Source organism: Rissa tridactyla, chromosome 1 (assembly GCF_028500815.1).
Source record: "Rissa tridactyla isolate bRisTri1 chromosome 1, bRisTri1.patW.cur.20221130, whole genome shotgun sequence".
NCBI classification, from domain to species: domain Eukaryota; kingdom Metazoa; phylum Chordata; class Aves; order Charadriiformes; family Laridae; genus Rissa; species Rissa tridactyla.
In genome coordinates this window covers 87,625,835-87,642,206 of record NC_071466.1, presented here as the reverse complement: position 1 = coordinate 87,642,206, position 16,372 = coordinate 87,625,835, and the positions used below count along the sequence as shown (strand labels likewise).

Below are 16,372 nucleotides of genomic sequence, written 5' to 3'. Positions count from 1 at the left end.
TAGATGATACTTCATTCCTGACAAAAGCTTGAATAAGGTTGTAGAGGTTAAGTGTTGTATCATTCTTGAAAGTGAGACTCCCATTCCCAAATAACTTGTATACTTTTGAAAAACATTATCCAGTATCTCCCTTTGGTTAGGTTAGCACAAGGATGACTAATTATCATTAGTCTGACAGAAGGCAATGCTGGACAGAAACCTGAGTTTGGAAAGCCATGGTGAATTAGGCCTAACCTCCACTGACAGTGAAATAACTGTTAAAAGCTTTCCAATAGTGCTTACTATGACCTTGCTGCTTTGCATTATAAACGTCTTGCATGTTATGTGTAAGATATAATGTGTATTAGACAGAGAACTTAGTTTTCTTTGCTATGTGTAGAGCTTATGCTAAGCAAAGTTGAATACTTTACAATATTAATTTGTAAACAAAAGCACTGTATGCACTTGAGTATCTGTCAGGTGGTATCGGCTAACTTCCAAACTATAGATTCCATAAGCTGCTCCAGATAAAGTTACCTCTAAGTAGTCTGTCCAGGTCATTTAAAACTCTCACGCTGATAACGCATATATGATTTTTGTATTCTACAAAACTATGGTGTTGCGTTGTGCACTGATGTTAGTGTAAATAAGATGCATTTACTGGGAGATTTTACATAGAACCTCCCCACATTATGTATTATGTTCATTGAACAGACTGCAACTAAATCAGCCTTTGATGGCTTGTTTTTCTTTTAGTTTCTCTGTTTAAAAGCCTCTTACATCCTTTTGTGATAAAATCAGGTACCTCCTCTTTACACCACAGTGGTCTTTAATCTCTCTGCCACTTTATTATCCCAGTTGCTGCCACCTTTAGGATACAGATACAAAGCACCACATCTGTCATGGTCAGTAATGGGGAAAAAGAATGCCCAAGTTTTACTGTGTTGATAAAATTATCTCATAATCCTGGTTATAAACGTATTGATACATAGTCCCACAGTCTGAGGTGGTGCAAAGTGAAATATGCATAATGTGGAAACATTTGATGTGCAGCTCACTCTTAGGAAATGGTACTTTTTACTAGAAATTATGCTTTTTGTTAGAAATATAATTGTGTTTCATAAGAAATATCTAACAGTCTTCTTCCCGTATGTCTATCTTCTATTTCTTTAGTGCCTATTATAAAGAAACACTGCTAAATGATATTAGAAAAGCTAGAGAAAAGTATCAAGGAGATGAACTGGCTAAGGAGCTGGCCAGGATTAAGCTTCGTATGGATAATACTGAAGTGCTGACATCTGACATTGTCATAAACCTGCTTCTTTCTTACAGAGATATTCAGGTATGTTCCTAAAGACTAAGGAAGATTATTTTACCATGGGATTTTGGCTCTTGTTTGTTCTTCTGTATATCATTGTTTGTTAAACATTGATTGAAGGTTGAAACTAAATTGTTACATTGTTTCTTTGATTTGACTGTTGGGCAATTTATAGGGCTTTAGACTCTTATTTATTTTGCCTATGAACAAGAGACACAGTTAGGTGAGTTCCTGAGGTCTCCTCCTTTGTTTCTGGTCATTTTTAATGTCCTTTAAAAAGAAGAAAAAATCCCCTCCTGACACAAGATGTTTGCTTTTCCCTTCCCTCCCTTTCCTTCTCTGCCCCCGAAGTCAAATATATTTAGAAATGAAGAAAATGCATTTGTTGTGGCCATTGTATTGGCCAGAGGTGCCCAAGTTGAGAGCTATCCTTCAAAGAAACTTCTATTTGTTTTTTAAATATAACTGCACCTTTTTTTCTTGACTTTGTTTTTTAAATAAGTTCTGTTTTTGCTAAAACACAGCCTGAATACTGTATTTCCAAACCACCCATCTGGGTGTTTGACACCTCTTTTAAAATATACTTCCAATCATTCTATGGGATTTTTTTTCCATCAGGAGCTATGTCGGTTATTTCATAAGTATAAATGGGTTGTGAGAGCAGTGGGTGACCACATCATCCTGTATGACGCAGCTTTCCATTCTGAGATGCATATTTCCCTGCAGCACTTTATCCATCTTCATTTTGATCACCTCTGGTGATCATTTGAATTATTTTGAAAGATCTTCTCTGTTGAGAAATGTAATAATCCTGAAATATGTTCTGAACAAACAAATTAAGTAATGTGAAGCCATGTGTGATGTCAGTAAACTGGCCTCTTCAGTTATGTATATGTGGGTTATCCCTGAGAAACAAAAATGAACGCACACCTGTCTGACACATACCGTAGAATGAACTGTGCTGAAGTCTGTGATGACCTGATGAAGTGTCATTCATCAGAAGTCCTTAATAAGGCCTGAAAGAGCCAGAATTGTCACCTCTCCTTCCTGGTGCTGGAAGTGTAGTTGATCAAACTGGACAGAGGGATTTAGTAATTGGGCAGCAGCATTGAGGTAAGAGCCAAGTACTGCCATGGATAGACAAAATCCCTCGTTAATTCCTTACACAGAGTTTGTGGCTGTTTTCACTGACCCTTCTAGGAACAGTTACCTGAGATACTGTCTAGCAATCATGATATGTTTAAGTTTAGCTTTCCTCTGCTTTCAGTTCCTTTTATTTCCTTTTTTTTTTTTTTCTTAATTCATACCAGGACTATGATGCTATGGTGAAGCTGGTAGAAACACTAGAAATGCTTCCTACCTGTGATCTGGCTGATCAGCACAACATTAAATTTCATTATGCTTTTGCGTTGAATCGGTAAGAATGGTTGCTTGAGATTGTTTCATTTTATTGCTGTTCCATGTGGTCTTACATATAAATTTATAGTGCAGATCATATAAAATTCTTTTCCCTTTCTGCACACGCTTGATATTCACCACGGTTATTTTTCCTTGGTCCCATATTTCCTGTATACCAGAACAGCCTATAACTTTTGAAATCATTGTTTTCCAACAAGTAGCATTTTGTTAACAACATGATGAGAGTGTATCTGTTCCAAAGGCCACGAGAGTAATTGTGAAAGACTTCAGTGATACCAGTGGGTTCTTGGTTAGGCTGAGATTGTTTGTTCTGAGTCACTGATTATTCTGAACATCTTGAAAAGTTTAGCATAATAGAGTTATGGGTGAGTTATTAAAGTAATAGGTAACAAGCACTGCTTGATCCATGAATACACGTTCATGATACTGTCCTTGAAAGGCCGAAAGGTGATCTGGACCTACAGTCACATTGCTAGATTAGGAAGCACAGAAATCTTATTGAAATTTTCTAGTTAGCTACAGATTTCTATGTATAATAGTTGCTTCATTTCTAAAGAATTTATATTAAGATTGTATTGTAGAAAATAGATCTTATACAAATGAAATAACATGTAAAAATAAAAAAAAAGTAACTGGTTAGGTGCAATCTACATGCTATTAAAAATTGTGACCTGCTATCTAACTAAAAATTATCACTGGGCAGCATCAGGATGGCATATTTCAAAGGGATTAAGAGCTTAATGTTAGATCTAGAAAAGCAGTTCCTGTGGCATTTTATGGAAAGTAGTAATAAGTCTGGTGCCATTTGACGGTTTCATTAGACTTAGGAGTAAACGCAAAATCATTGCTCGGAAAAATATTGGATATCACTGTGGGGGTTTTTTTGTTTGTTTTGTTTATTTTTTATCACTCTGGTTTGGCAACGCCAATAGCACCCTGGTGAGATAAGACAAAATAAATTGCTCATGAAGTTGCTTTTCCATCAACAGGTTTCATTAAATCAATCACTAGCCTGAATCAGCATCACTCTCCTTGTGTTCTTCTGGGAACAATTTAAACATTTCTATGGAAAAGATTTCTCAGAAATAAATGACCAGTTTTCCATCAGTAAGCTTCTACAGATGTTTTTGCCTTCTTGAAACAAAATGATGGACAAAAGTCAAAAGTTAAGAATCGAACATTTTTAGAACAAGTCCACTGAGTTCAAAATGACCCCTGAAGTGTTGCTTTTAGCATCTTACTTCCATAGGACTTTTTAGTCACTTATTTTTTCTGTTTTAAAACCAAATTCTTTTTAACGAGTTCTATCAGAATCTATTCATAAAAATACAGAACAATGTTTTCACTTAATACTCTATTAATTACAGCATACATAACAGTATTAATGTTGCACAGTACAACTGATTGAGCCTACCAGGAGCAAAATACATCATAAGCAAAACAGAATTAGCAGCTGTAAGAATATCTGACCCTACAGAAGTTAATGTTTGCTGAATTTCATTATGAAAGTGTGCCAGAGCTGTGATCATAATCAACAGAGAAAGTAGTTAATTTTTCCTCTCGGACTCTGTAACTGAGTTCTCTTGGCAACTAATTTCAGTTAGCATTTTGTAGTCAATGTTATTCTAGTGCTGCATAGAGCTAGTGATGTGATGGGCAAATGGTAGAGAATTGCTTCTGGGGGCCTTGGGTCTTTGCTGGTACATCAGGTGCACACAAGCCCAATCTGAACCACAGTTATGTGCAGTTCTGGATCCAAGTTAACAAGTTGTGCTAAGGGAAAGGACAGGGATGTTTTACTTTAGATTCAGTACTGTTCCAGTCTAGCTGTGTGTCTTCTGGTTCAGAGCCAGCCTGGGTCTGGCCTGGCTTGGATCATGAGTAAAACAAGCCTGGGCCTGCCTGCAGAGTGCTGTGCAGAAATGTATTAAAGCACTTAGCTGTGACTTTATGTAGGGGAGGCAGACATTTCCTGCTACCTTGATTCACATAGGAGGTTTTTAAGCACAGCACCTCTCCTAGATCACTAACTTCCTCCCTGGTTTCCATTTCAGAGCAGTCCATCGAGAACATCTTAGATTTGTATGTCTTATATCTAATAACAGAGTCTAATAATGGATGTTTTCGATGACAGGCTTGTGCTTGTTTCCAAGTCTGAGCTGCATGTTTAGAAGTCCTAGGAAGCAAAAGGCCATTCCTCCATCTGTGTTTTTAGCTAGTTAAATTTGAGTCCCCACACAAGCAGAGCAGAGTGCTCTCTTTTATACAGACGTGGGCTGGTTTAAGACATTGTTTGTTGTTGCCTCCCAGAAGAGATTTAGGTCAGATGATTGTATTTTAATTTAGGTATAGGATGGAACATATCTTTAGGTATAAGTTCAGCCCAAATGTACAACATGAGTGTTTTCAATATTTGTATTCACAGCTTTGGTATGAAGTAAGATGCTGTGTAATTGAGGGATGGGTGTTTCAGAGATTGGTGGCTGTTTGCTTCAGTCCATGGGTATACCATGCCTGGGAGGCAAGCACTGTGTAAGGTGAAGATGAGGTATGGGACCTGCCATGAAAGGTTGTTCTCATAGTTCCAGATCCTTGAAAGCTACGAAATTTATGAATTAAGGTTGCCATTTTATTCCCTCTGTTTTAAATGTGTGTCTAATTGAAAGCTGTCTGAATTTTTTCCTCAAGAGCTTTGCCTTGTGTGGTGCACTAGAATAGCTGGAGGTTAGCTGGTCGGTATCCCAATACTTGGTGTCGAGCTGCTTGTTAAATACGTAAGAGTGCAGTATGACAAATAAATACACGTTTATTGTATGGCATAGCCCTCCATCCTACACATGAAGTATCGTTTGTTCCTTATGGGTCCTTTCATGTTTATTGTTACAATACCTGGGTAATTTATCACCACGTCATGGAGAAATAGGGCAATGGTGTTTACTTACATTTACAGATGTGGAACTAACACACAGATACATGAGGTCCACTTATTAAAGGTTCTTAGCTTGATGTGTCTACAGTGTGATTTCTCTTTGGAAGTACAAAGCAGGATGCAACATATTTAAAATTCCCATTGTCTTCAGCAATAAATGTAAATGCACCTTTATTAATTAGCCTTCAGGCTCCCAAGCTAGTGCTCCTATAAAATGAGGACTACACATTTGTGTGGCAAGTCTTTGGGTGAAGGGACCTGCTTAAAGCTAGAAGATAATCATGCAGGATGGCCTCCAGCTGACTCAGTTGCGTGGCTGTCCTTTCTCCTGAAGCTCCTAGCCTCTACTCTGCCTGCATCCCAACTTCCAAAGCAGGGGCCTCAACACCAGTAGCGAATGCAAGTCTATGGCAGAACCTCACAGTAAAACCAGGTCTTTTATGAGATGAGCAGTAGTCATGTTTCCTTTAAACAAAAAACCCCAAATGAACAAGCCCAAAACCACACAAAAAAACCCCCTTGGTCACACAGTTTAGTTTTACATTGGCAAGTACACATATGGGGTCTGAATTTATGTTGTAATGATGACCCGAATTTCTGGGGGTTTTTTTTCTGAAATTTTGAGGCTTTTGCAGTTTTAAAAAGTGTTCCGTGTTGTGCCATTGTTTGTGTGTCACTATGCTTGTTACTTTTGTCCACTCTGCTTTCCTGTGTGAGATACAGCTGTAGCTCATGGGACTAACTTAAGTTAATATTACTAGCCTTAGGACCTGGCTCTCGTTGGATGAGCACTTTCATGTACTCCTCTTATAGCTGAGGTCTGCCAAGTGCTTTTATTGATGAATTTCTAGATTCACACACATAGGAGCTGGCCAATGATCCTTTTTTTGTGGATGCTTTCACCCTGGGATTTGATCTCTTATAGCATCTGTATATGTGAGTACGCCCAGTTACCCCTCCAATAAGTAATTGTGAAAGAAAGTACAGTGAAAGATGATCTTAAAGGTTTTTTTGAAAAAACTACTGTTGTTTTCTACCAAGTCTTTTGTAGAAAGCAATAACTGTGATATTGCATTTTTAAACAAAAAGTTTATAGAATATCTTATCTTAATTATTTTAGGATAAAATGAACCATTTCCTATTCTGTGTTTTCTATTGCCTCAAATTGTCTAAAAACATTGAGCAAGTCACACAAGCAGTACAAATCATGATCAAAGCCAATGGGACAGGAAAGCTTTGCAGTCAATTTCTGTGAATTTTACTTGTTTGTAATCAGGTTAAGAGAGTCATAAAAACAGATGCTAGTTTGTTCTTTATTGTTTTATTTCCTGTTGCTGTAGTATATATATCGCAGATAGACATAGTACAGCTACTTATAGTTAAATCAAATGCTAAGTGTGCTTGTCAGCTGTCTGTTTGCTTAGGATCTAGTTCACTAATTTAGGGCTGCCTAGAAAAGTTTTTGATGATTCACAGTACACTTATGCTTGAGTATTTTCCAATTGGCCTTATTTACCAGCACACGAGTTACCAAGTTCTGGAAGCTTGCAGAGAGGCTAAAGGGTATGCCAAATTCTGCTCAAAACAGACTAGATTTTATAACCAAACCCAGCTCTGGCATGAGGCCAGAGCTGTGAAGACTTCAGTCTTTTTCCAAGGCGGTTCTATCTTCACTTATATTAAAGATGAGGGCAGCTGCAGTCACTATGATTTAGCTCAGCATGTTGTGTTTTAACAAGCAACGTATTCCAATACAATAATAAAAAAAGACAATTAGCAAGTGAAGGGTGTAACAGGGTGCAAGTAGAAAATCACTAGTAATTGTGAATAATAGTAGCCATAGGAAATTATTCCCATTGAAAAACACTGGGTTATTTAAAACGTTCTATTCTGTGATTACTCAGATTTAGTAAAAAGCACATCATGGGGTTCCTCATTTTATATGAGTGGCTTGCGTGAAGCACCTGAAGTATATCAGGGCGGGGATGGGGTGGTGGAGAAGCTGTTTTTTCCATTGTCATATCTAACTGGAGACTTGCAAATTTAGTTCCAGTCTCAACAGTCTCAAAGCCCAGTTTAGGGTCTTGTTTTTGTCATTCACTGTTTCAAATATTGAAGGTTCTATGATTAAATTGCATCCTTGGTGAAATGTGTCTTAAGTCACAAATTTGTTTCTTGTTTTAAGTGAGAGTGCAAGTGTAATAACTCCAATTCAAATTAGCAGTTGTATTACCCAATAATTAAGAATTTTTTGAAATCTTTTTCGCTGTAGATTTCTGTAGAGTTAGCAGTTTAGATCATCTGCTATGGAGTCATTAAGGCATACTTAACTAACAGTGTCCTATTTTTATGCAAGGAAATTCAAAACACGTATTTTATCATTAATTACGTATCATTACTGTAAGCAAAGGTATTTTACATGATAATAAATGAACACAGTATCTTATGTGAAGACCATTTATTTTATGAATGGTTATATTTATACTAATGGATTAAGTTGTCTCACTAACATTTCCTCTGTAATGTGACAGTGAGATCATGTTGTTTTTTTTTTTATTGTAGTATGTGCAGTAAACTATTGATAGCTGCTTCAAGGCTGAAATTAGAAGATAAACAAGATTCATACAGGAGTAGAGTGGAAAAAACATGTTACTCTCTTTGAATGTACTATTCTGTGGGAAACGTTTTCAGAATTTTTTGTTACGGTTTGATTTATTCCCCTATGTATTGCTCTTCAAGAAATCTGTTTGCTTATAGAGGCCTTGAAATAATAAGAGAAGATCAAATCAATAAGTCAACATGAAATATAAAGGAAACCAAAGGTGGATTCCCTTGAGCAAATTACTTTTTACTGGCACATGGTTTTCTATAGTCTTCTCCAGCTAGACAGATGGAAACAAGCCATACAGGGGAAGATGTGAACAAAAAGGTGAAAAAAAAAAAAAGATTATATCAGCTCTTATTTACACAGTGAGCTAATTCTTGTCCCAGTGAAATCCGTGCTGTTCCTGTTAACTTTGGACAAAGGCTTGGTTCACTGAGTGTAGTTCTGGCTCCTTAACCATGCCAGTGCTTTAAAGCTGGTAAAAACAGCCTGTGAAGCAGGAAGAATTTTTGGCTTAGGCATATTTAAAACTAGGACTGCTTATAATGACTGCAGTGGGGAGGAGGACTCGGAGAAGAGAATGGATTTGAGGGGGAAGAAAGAAGTGTGAAGCCATGAACTCAAAAGGAATGAAAAAAAAGATAATTTGTTTTTTGCTGTAAGGCAGTGTTATTCCAAATGAGAGGCTGTAATATGAATATGATTTGGGAATATTGTTTGAGAGCTAGGGAAGAGAAACAGCATAAGGATGACCATACTGGTTCAGGGCATAGTTCTTTCCAGCCTAGGTTCATATCTTGGACAATGGTCAATAGTAGATGCCTGGGGAAGAGTATGGAGACAAGAAAATGTATAGTGATGAATCTCCCTAAAGACTTCCAGGGCTTCCACGTACTTGTGTCTCAGGGACTTCCTGAGAGCACAAAGTAATTTTTGTGTTGTGTTTGACAAGTAAATTTGGGAAGGGAAAAGGATGATCGATTTGTAAAGAGATTCTGCTTTCTGCAAAAGATGGTTGATGGCTGTTTTTGTAACCTCCCTCCATTAGTACAAATACAGAGAAATCTTGAATAAACTGAAGCAAACCTGAACAAATTATTTTTGCACTTCGGAGGGGGAGAGGCCTAGAGAATTGTGGGGGTGGTGGATGGGGACAGGACTGATGTGCGAAGGGCATGTTTCTGGTGCCATTAGCAGTTTATGAATTTTTCAGTCTGAGAACGCCTCAGATCCCTTAATTATCAATAGCTAAGGAGGATGCTGTCCATATAACACAGGGAGAGAGCATGAGTGCATCCTTTCGGACTTACTGCTTGGTGGTGTATTTGTTCCCCTGTGGAAACAAGCAAACATGTCTCAGCAGCATAGAGTAACTCTGGCTTTCTAAATCCAAGCCACAATTCTGGTGATTGAAGTTGCCAAGTTATGGAACAGCGGCTTCTTTCGGAGAGGGAGAGGGAGAGAGGGAGACATGGGGACGGGGCAGGGAGAGATGGAAAAGCCCTTTCATAACTTAGTGGTAGAAAGTTTTTAAATATATCCTGCTTTTTTGGAAGAAGCGATATTGCTTCATTTTACTTGTCCCTTGGCTTCAGAGGAAAGTTTTTGAGTTGAATATCTCTCCTGTTAGCTTGTCAGTTAAGACAAAATATGACAGCAGGATGGGGTGGAGGGTCCCACCAAAGTAGAATATGGGACACAAAACTGAAGTTGCACCATACTTGATTGTAACTGAGTTCTGCTTGTCCAGTATGTGCTTTTATATCCCCATGCTTAAAAAATTTAGTTTTATTATGTGCTAAACTGTTTTCATCAAGTTTGTAGCCCTACGGAGTGATTCAGACAGACAAAGGAGGAGTGGTTAGTGTGGCAGGGTAGGGGGACAGGTAAAAGAGGCTTGTGTAGACAAGGAAGTGAGAAGACTGCTTCTGCAGTTGAAGAAGCATGGTAGAGTAAGCAGACAGATAAATCACATGGCAACATTAGCAAATTGGCAAGAGAAGCAGTGAGTAGTATCTGGAGGATGCAGACTATCAGGCAAAACTAAACTGGCAACAGAACACTTGAGAGTAATTTAGAGGAAGAAATTAGAGGCTATAAAGGCGACCTGCAGGACAACTTTTTTTTGGAGAAAAAAAATAACTGTTTAGTCATTTCTGCCTGAAAAAAAAACCCCACTTTATTCAAGCTTCCTTCATATAGAAACCATTCCATACCATCGATTGTTCTCTCCCTTCTTTGATATTTTTTTCCCCCTAATCCTAATGGTTTAGTTCCTTTTTCAACTACAGCCTAAAACTCTACAGAGTACTGAAGGTTTGTGTGCTGGGTATTTGTAAAAAGGCATCATGATGTTTTTAATTTTTACTTTCTGTCCATTTCCTTATAATTACTAGCATTTTGCTTGTTGGGAGATTTTCATTAAGCACTAGGATATTTTCATAAATCCTCTAGTATTTAGAAGTAACTTGAAGATCTCCTTCCTCACTGGCAGTAGCTTTCCCAGTTACTGTGTTCATATAACTTAGCCCGATTTTCTCTGTTTGGTTGCTGTACAACTTTTAGCAAGGCAAGGTTTGTAAGCACTAAAATGTGCTAACAAAGAAACCAGTGAACAAAGTTAGAATTATTACCAGCTCTCACATGGTATGTGCTTTGCTTTAATATAGTTTCTGAATAAATTGTAGTAGTATTCTTTTTTCTAACTCGTTTACCATTAAAATAGGTTTTGTAAAGGTTAAACTGTATTTTGAAAGAATTTTCAGATTGTGATTAGTGATTTTAAAAACTGCTCCCCTCAAACCCAGACAAACCATACAATCCTTGTTATCAATACAGGCTGGGGGATGACGTGATAGAGAGCAGCCCTGTGGAAGAGGACTTGGGGGTACTGGTGGATGAAAAGCTGGACATGAGCCAACAATGTGCACTTGCAGCCCAGAAGGCCAGTCGCATCCTGGGCTGCATCAAAAGAGCCATGGCCAGCAGGTCGAGGGAGGGGATTCTGCCCCTCTACTCTGCTCTGGTGAGACCCCACCTGGAGTACTGTGTCCAGCTCTGCAACCCTCAGCACAAGAAGGACATGGACATGTTGGAGCGGGTTCAGAGGAGGGCCACGAAGATGATCAAAGGGCTGGAGCACCTCTCCTATGAAGACAGGCTGTGAGAGCTGGGGTTGTTCAGCCTGGAGAAAAGGAGGCTCCGGGGAGACCTTATAGCGTCCTTCCAGTACCTGAAGGTGGCTGATAAGAAAGCTGGGGAGGGGCTGTTTGCAAAGGCATGTAGCGATAGGACGAGGCGCAATGGTTTTAAACTAGAGCAGGGTAGGTTTAGATTAGACATTAGGAAGAAGTTCTTTCCTGTGAGGGTGGTGAGACACTGGAACAGGTTGCCCAGAGAGGTGGTGGAGGCCCCATCCCTGGAGGCATTCAAGGCCAGGCTGGATGAGGTTCTGAGCAGCCTGATCTAGTTGAAAATGTCCCTGCTTACTGCAGGGGGGTTGGACTAGCTGACCTTTAAAGGTCCCTTCCAACCCAACACATTCTATGATTTTATGATTCATGAAGAGTGATTCACATTTTCACAGTATGTGTATGCAGAGCTGTTTGAGATAGGGTCCTTTCTGCAGCAGCCTATTGGTATGCTGGTCTGGCTTATAAAACTTCATATTAATGGAATTTGCTTTGCAGAATCAGTCTCACCTGATGCACCAGTTTGAGAACACAAAGAGAACCATAAAGAGAACATTGCACCATAAAGAGAATATTTTTTGCCTTCCTTCGCATGGCTGTACGTTGTAACAAACTACTTCAGCTTTCCCTCTTCAGAGAGGCTGTCGCATCTCCTTCAGGTTTAAAATATTCAGCTTTTCAGACAAAGTTAAGGCTGCCATGGTCTAGTATTGGGAGATGGTCAAGCTCTGAGCAGGAGGTTCTATTAGATGACCTCCAGAGGTCCCTTCCAACCTTTCCAATTTGTGTGTTTCACGCTACTGTGGCTTTAAATGGGGGTTAGGGAGAGTGAGGAAGCTAATATATTTGATATTGGGTAAGAAAAATAGAAGTCAGTGCTACAGCCTTGAGGGTTTAAGGTAATCTCTTTTACTGTACTGATAGCACCACGGACCTGTTCCAAGATACCTTGAAACAAATTGCAATCTGTCAGACATGCAGATCTGACAAAGTGTGAGGTGCGAAATAGGAAATGAAAATATTGTTGCGGTCCAGCATAACAGATTTTGCATGTTATCCAACAGTATATTTTCATATTGACTTAGAGAAGTTGCTTGTAGCCTAAATTATGTGATTTTTCTGTTGTTTTTTTTTTTCTTGGTTAGCCCTCTCTTTTTGGGATTGCCTTAGAAGGCAATAACTGTTCCCAAATTTGTAGATTATTTCAATTAGTATGTTGGGTTTGTATTGTCCAATGGGCATCAAATTCTGCTCCTGTGAAAAATTAAGTTTAATATAAAGGTGTCTAAACTGACTTTTGTTTAATAATATCCTGTTAGATTAGTGTATACTTGTCATGTGCAAAATTTTGTTATTTTAATATATTTTTAATTATCATTTTCCTTATTTTACAAGAGTAGAAGCCTTTAATTTTATTTTGAGTCCTCTAGTATGCTTTATTCAGGGCATGGTCCTTTGAAATGCTCCTAGTATTGTATTTGGTGTGTACAGGTTCACCCTTTGATGTACAGAAGTGTTAATCTGCACAATGTCCTATTTTAAGCAGGGTCTTGCTTTATGCATTGTATTTTTTCTTTAAAATTATGCTTTTTCAATCAGTACATAACACCCTTAATATTATCATTAGTATTTAACCTGATTTCATACAAGGCAGAGTTGAGTCAAAGTTTGTTTTGTCTGTGAAGCAGTGATCTTTTAATTTTCTTTTTCCATGCAAAAGTGCGGGTGGGGTACTAGTTGTGCGTTTCTTGTGTTTTCAGCAAAAGCTTGAACACATGCTGACTTCTCTGACCATGTTACACATGACCTGGGACCTGTTGGACTTACTTTTTAGGGCCTAATTTTGTTCCAAGCTCTGTTTACTCAACTGTCTCTGTGTTCATATTAACAACAGTGAAACTTGGGTACTATTACTGAGAGAAACTGATTAATTTGGAAGAGGTTGGGTTACAGCATGCTGACCCATGCAATGGTTTTACCCCCATGCTTTTTAACTTCAGTTTATTTCTTGTAAAACTGAAAGAAGATACTTTCTCTTTGTGTGCTCATTAGAGAAGACCAGTATTAATTTCAGAACAACAAACAATCTGAAGAAAAAATGCTTTAAAAGATATTTCAAGTACTTGCTGTGAAAACTTATACCCTGCCAGTGACATCAAAGGCAGGATGAAGCCTGCACAACTAGCTACAAATCCGTTTAATCTTATTAGGTGTTTTCCATCACCTAACATGCACAGAAGCCTGAGTTTTGCCACAGATGTGTTGTTATTGGTCTTATTGCATCAGCTGGTTACCTAAGGAACTGAGCCGCTTTAAAGTAAATATTAATCCTTTCAGAGCATGCAAATAATAAATTTACCAGAAACCGTTATCTGCTACTGGTATTGCTGACAAAGTAATCATAGTACTTGTAAGCCTGTTCCTTGATATCTAGGTAGGGATCAAAAAATGGTAAACAGTTCTGAAAAGGAGTTGGTAAATATTTTAAATCTCTTCGGTGATTAAAAAATGTCTTGAAGAGGCTATTAAACTCTTAAGCTGTGTTTGCATTACTTTTGCAAATAGACATTTTTTTTTTTGTTCTAAGTGACTTTTTGCAGTAAATAATAGTGAATTCTAAACTTACAAAACCAACACGGTAAAGGGAGGCAAAGAATCTGATGTGTTTAATAATAATGAGGAACTGAAGTGTTTCTTAATCACTGATTTTGTACTGATATGATCGTTAAATATTTGTCAAAAGAAGCTTTATGACAGCTGTTTATTTTCCAAATTTTTCTCTAATCTAATTCTTGTAGTTCAGAGGCCCCATATTGAGCTCCATCATTCTTTTGGCTGAAATGGGATTGACCTGGCTTCTCCTATACTTGCTTAGTATTGCCTGGTGTTGGCCCTGAATCCTCTGGATTCAAGATTACAGGTCTTTAGCACAGCTGAATGAGCTGTCGTCTCTAATGCTGAATGTGGCGAGTTTTGTTTGGTGTTGTCAGGAATGAACACTAAGGAAGCACTTGTTTCTCATTGCAGGATGTGCAGAGTCTGTCTGCTTATACAGGGAAGAAACAAGTCAGATGGCAGATTTTTTTCATAGAGGAGTTCTGGTCTTAAATCAGTTCTTACGTGAGCTAGAAGTAGAGTCTCCTGATAGGAGAATACAGTTGGGTTTTATCAATCAGCCAACAATCATATGTCAGTCAAATCTGTCTATCGTAATGATGGGTGGGTTGTGGGATAGATGGCAGATAATCTTATTCCACCATCTTGCAGTTGCTTCCAGATCTGAACTCATTTATTTTATTCTCTGTATTTGATTTCAGAAGAAATAATGCAGGTGACAGAGAGAAGGCACTACAAGTTATGCTTCAAGTTCTGCAGACGTGTGATCACCCTGCTCCAGATATGTTTTGCTTATGTGGGAGGATCTACAAGGATATGTTTCTTGATTCTGACTGTAAAGATACCAATAGTCGAGATCATGCCATTGAATGGTAATAATGAAAATCCCAAAATATCTATTTAAAAACATTTTAAGACTTTTATTTCTGGGGAAAAGCGGGGCTGTAAGAATTAGAAGATCAGTTGTTCTACTTACCTCTTTTTTCAGGGTCCTGTTTGAGTAATTGGTTTAGTGAGCACCAGATCTTTGGATATGTGTTTGCTTATTTGTCTTTATGGACTATCATGAATATAGAATGATACACTTAGTTTATTGGGGGGGACGATGATTCACCTACGTCTTTGTAGAGAAAATATACAATTAGTCTGCTTCAAGATTGAAACAAAGTACAAGTGAGATCATGGGACTTAGGTAGGTCCTCTGTGCGAGGATGATTTCCGTACTGGATCCTGAGGAAATGCAATGATTTACTGTACATAAGAAAAAATATTGATAAACTGCATTATGAATTTTCTTAAGACAGTAAGGCATGTATGTGCACACAGGCTCTAACTGACATAGTGTTCACGTAAGTACATTTGTATAATCATATCAGCTACTGCTGAGTACAATAATGTTAGCAATGTGGGTTTGCACTGTAATTGTGAAATATTCCCCTCTCTCTCTCTCTTTTTTTCCCCCCAAATCACCTCAACATGGTTAGTGCAACATGAACGGGTAGTAATGCACTTACGAGCTTCAGATGGATCTCTTCATCCTGCACCAGCTAGTGGCATGCATTCAGCCTTTGCCAGCTGTGTCCCAGTTACCTTTAACAAACGTGAAGCATCAAAACAAAGGGCTTTGAAGCTGATTTTACAACTTGCACTGAAGACTAATATTTTCATTGCTTGTCTCATATGAATAATATAATAAAATTAGGTTCTATTGCATTTAAGAGTTTTGCAGTAACCAGTTTGTTTTATTTTCACAAAACTACACAAGGTGGCAGGACATAAAACTAAGCAGACGTTTTTCTTTCTCACCATAAGACAAAAAGCTATTTTCTTTCAAGTGCTCTTTGCAAAGAGTGCCATTGGTACCAACTAGCCATATAGTCTTTATAGTAAATTAATAGCTTGAAATACCCACCAAAGCTTTGTAGTATTTCAGTTCTTCTATACAGTGAGATGTGAGCTCTTGACTCTTCTCTGCAGGTATCGCAAAGGATTTGAACTCCAGTCAACTCTGTATTCTGGAATTAACCTTGCAGTTTTGCTACTTGTTGCAGGACAACAGTTTGAAAGCTCAATGGAACTGAGAAAAATAGGTAAATATCCATACACAGTGCCACAGACAAGTTTTCTGACTCTCTCTCTATGAAGAAACCAAAATGCTTATAGTAAGGGGTAGCATAGACAAAAGGCAGTTCGGGCTTTTTAGTGGCAGCTCCTGAATGGCAGTCTAAACCACTGGGATCTTGCAGGACCATTTTTCTCCTTGCTGCCTTGGAGCAGCTTTCTAGTAACTTGGCCCATCTAAAGAGTCCCAGAGA

The 16,372-nt window shown here is 38.2% G+C and overlaps 1 protein-coding gene across 7 annotated transcripts in view; it reads left to right on the top strand.

Annotated features, from left to right (window-relative positions):
* Positions 1–16,372, top strand: part of MAP3K15 (mitogen-activated protein kinase kinase kinase 15) — a 91,011-nt gene that overhangs the window by 42,511 nt on the left and 32,128 nt on the right. For all 7 annotated transcript variants that reach the window (XM_054187433.1, XM_054187427.1, XM_054187466.1 and 4 more), the window contains 4 exons: positions 1,153–1,321; positions 2,608–2,714; positions 14,759–14,929; positions 16,035–16,147. In XM_054187433.1, the coding sequence (XP_054043408.1) occupies positions 1,153–1,321; positions 2,608–2,714; positions 14,759–14,929; positions 16,035–16,147 (560 nt within the window). The remainder of the gene's footprint in view (positions 1–1,152; positions 1,322–2,607; positions 2,715–14,758; positions 14,930–16,034; positions 16,148–16,372) is intronic.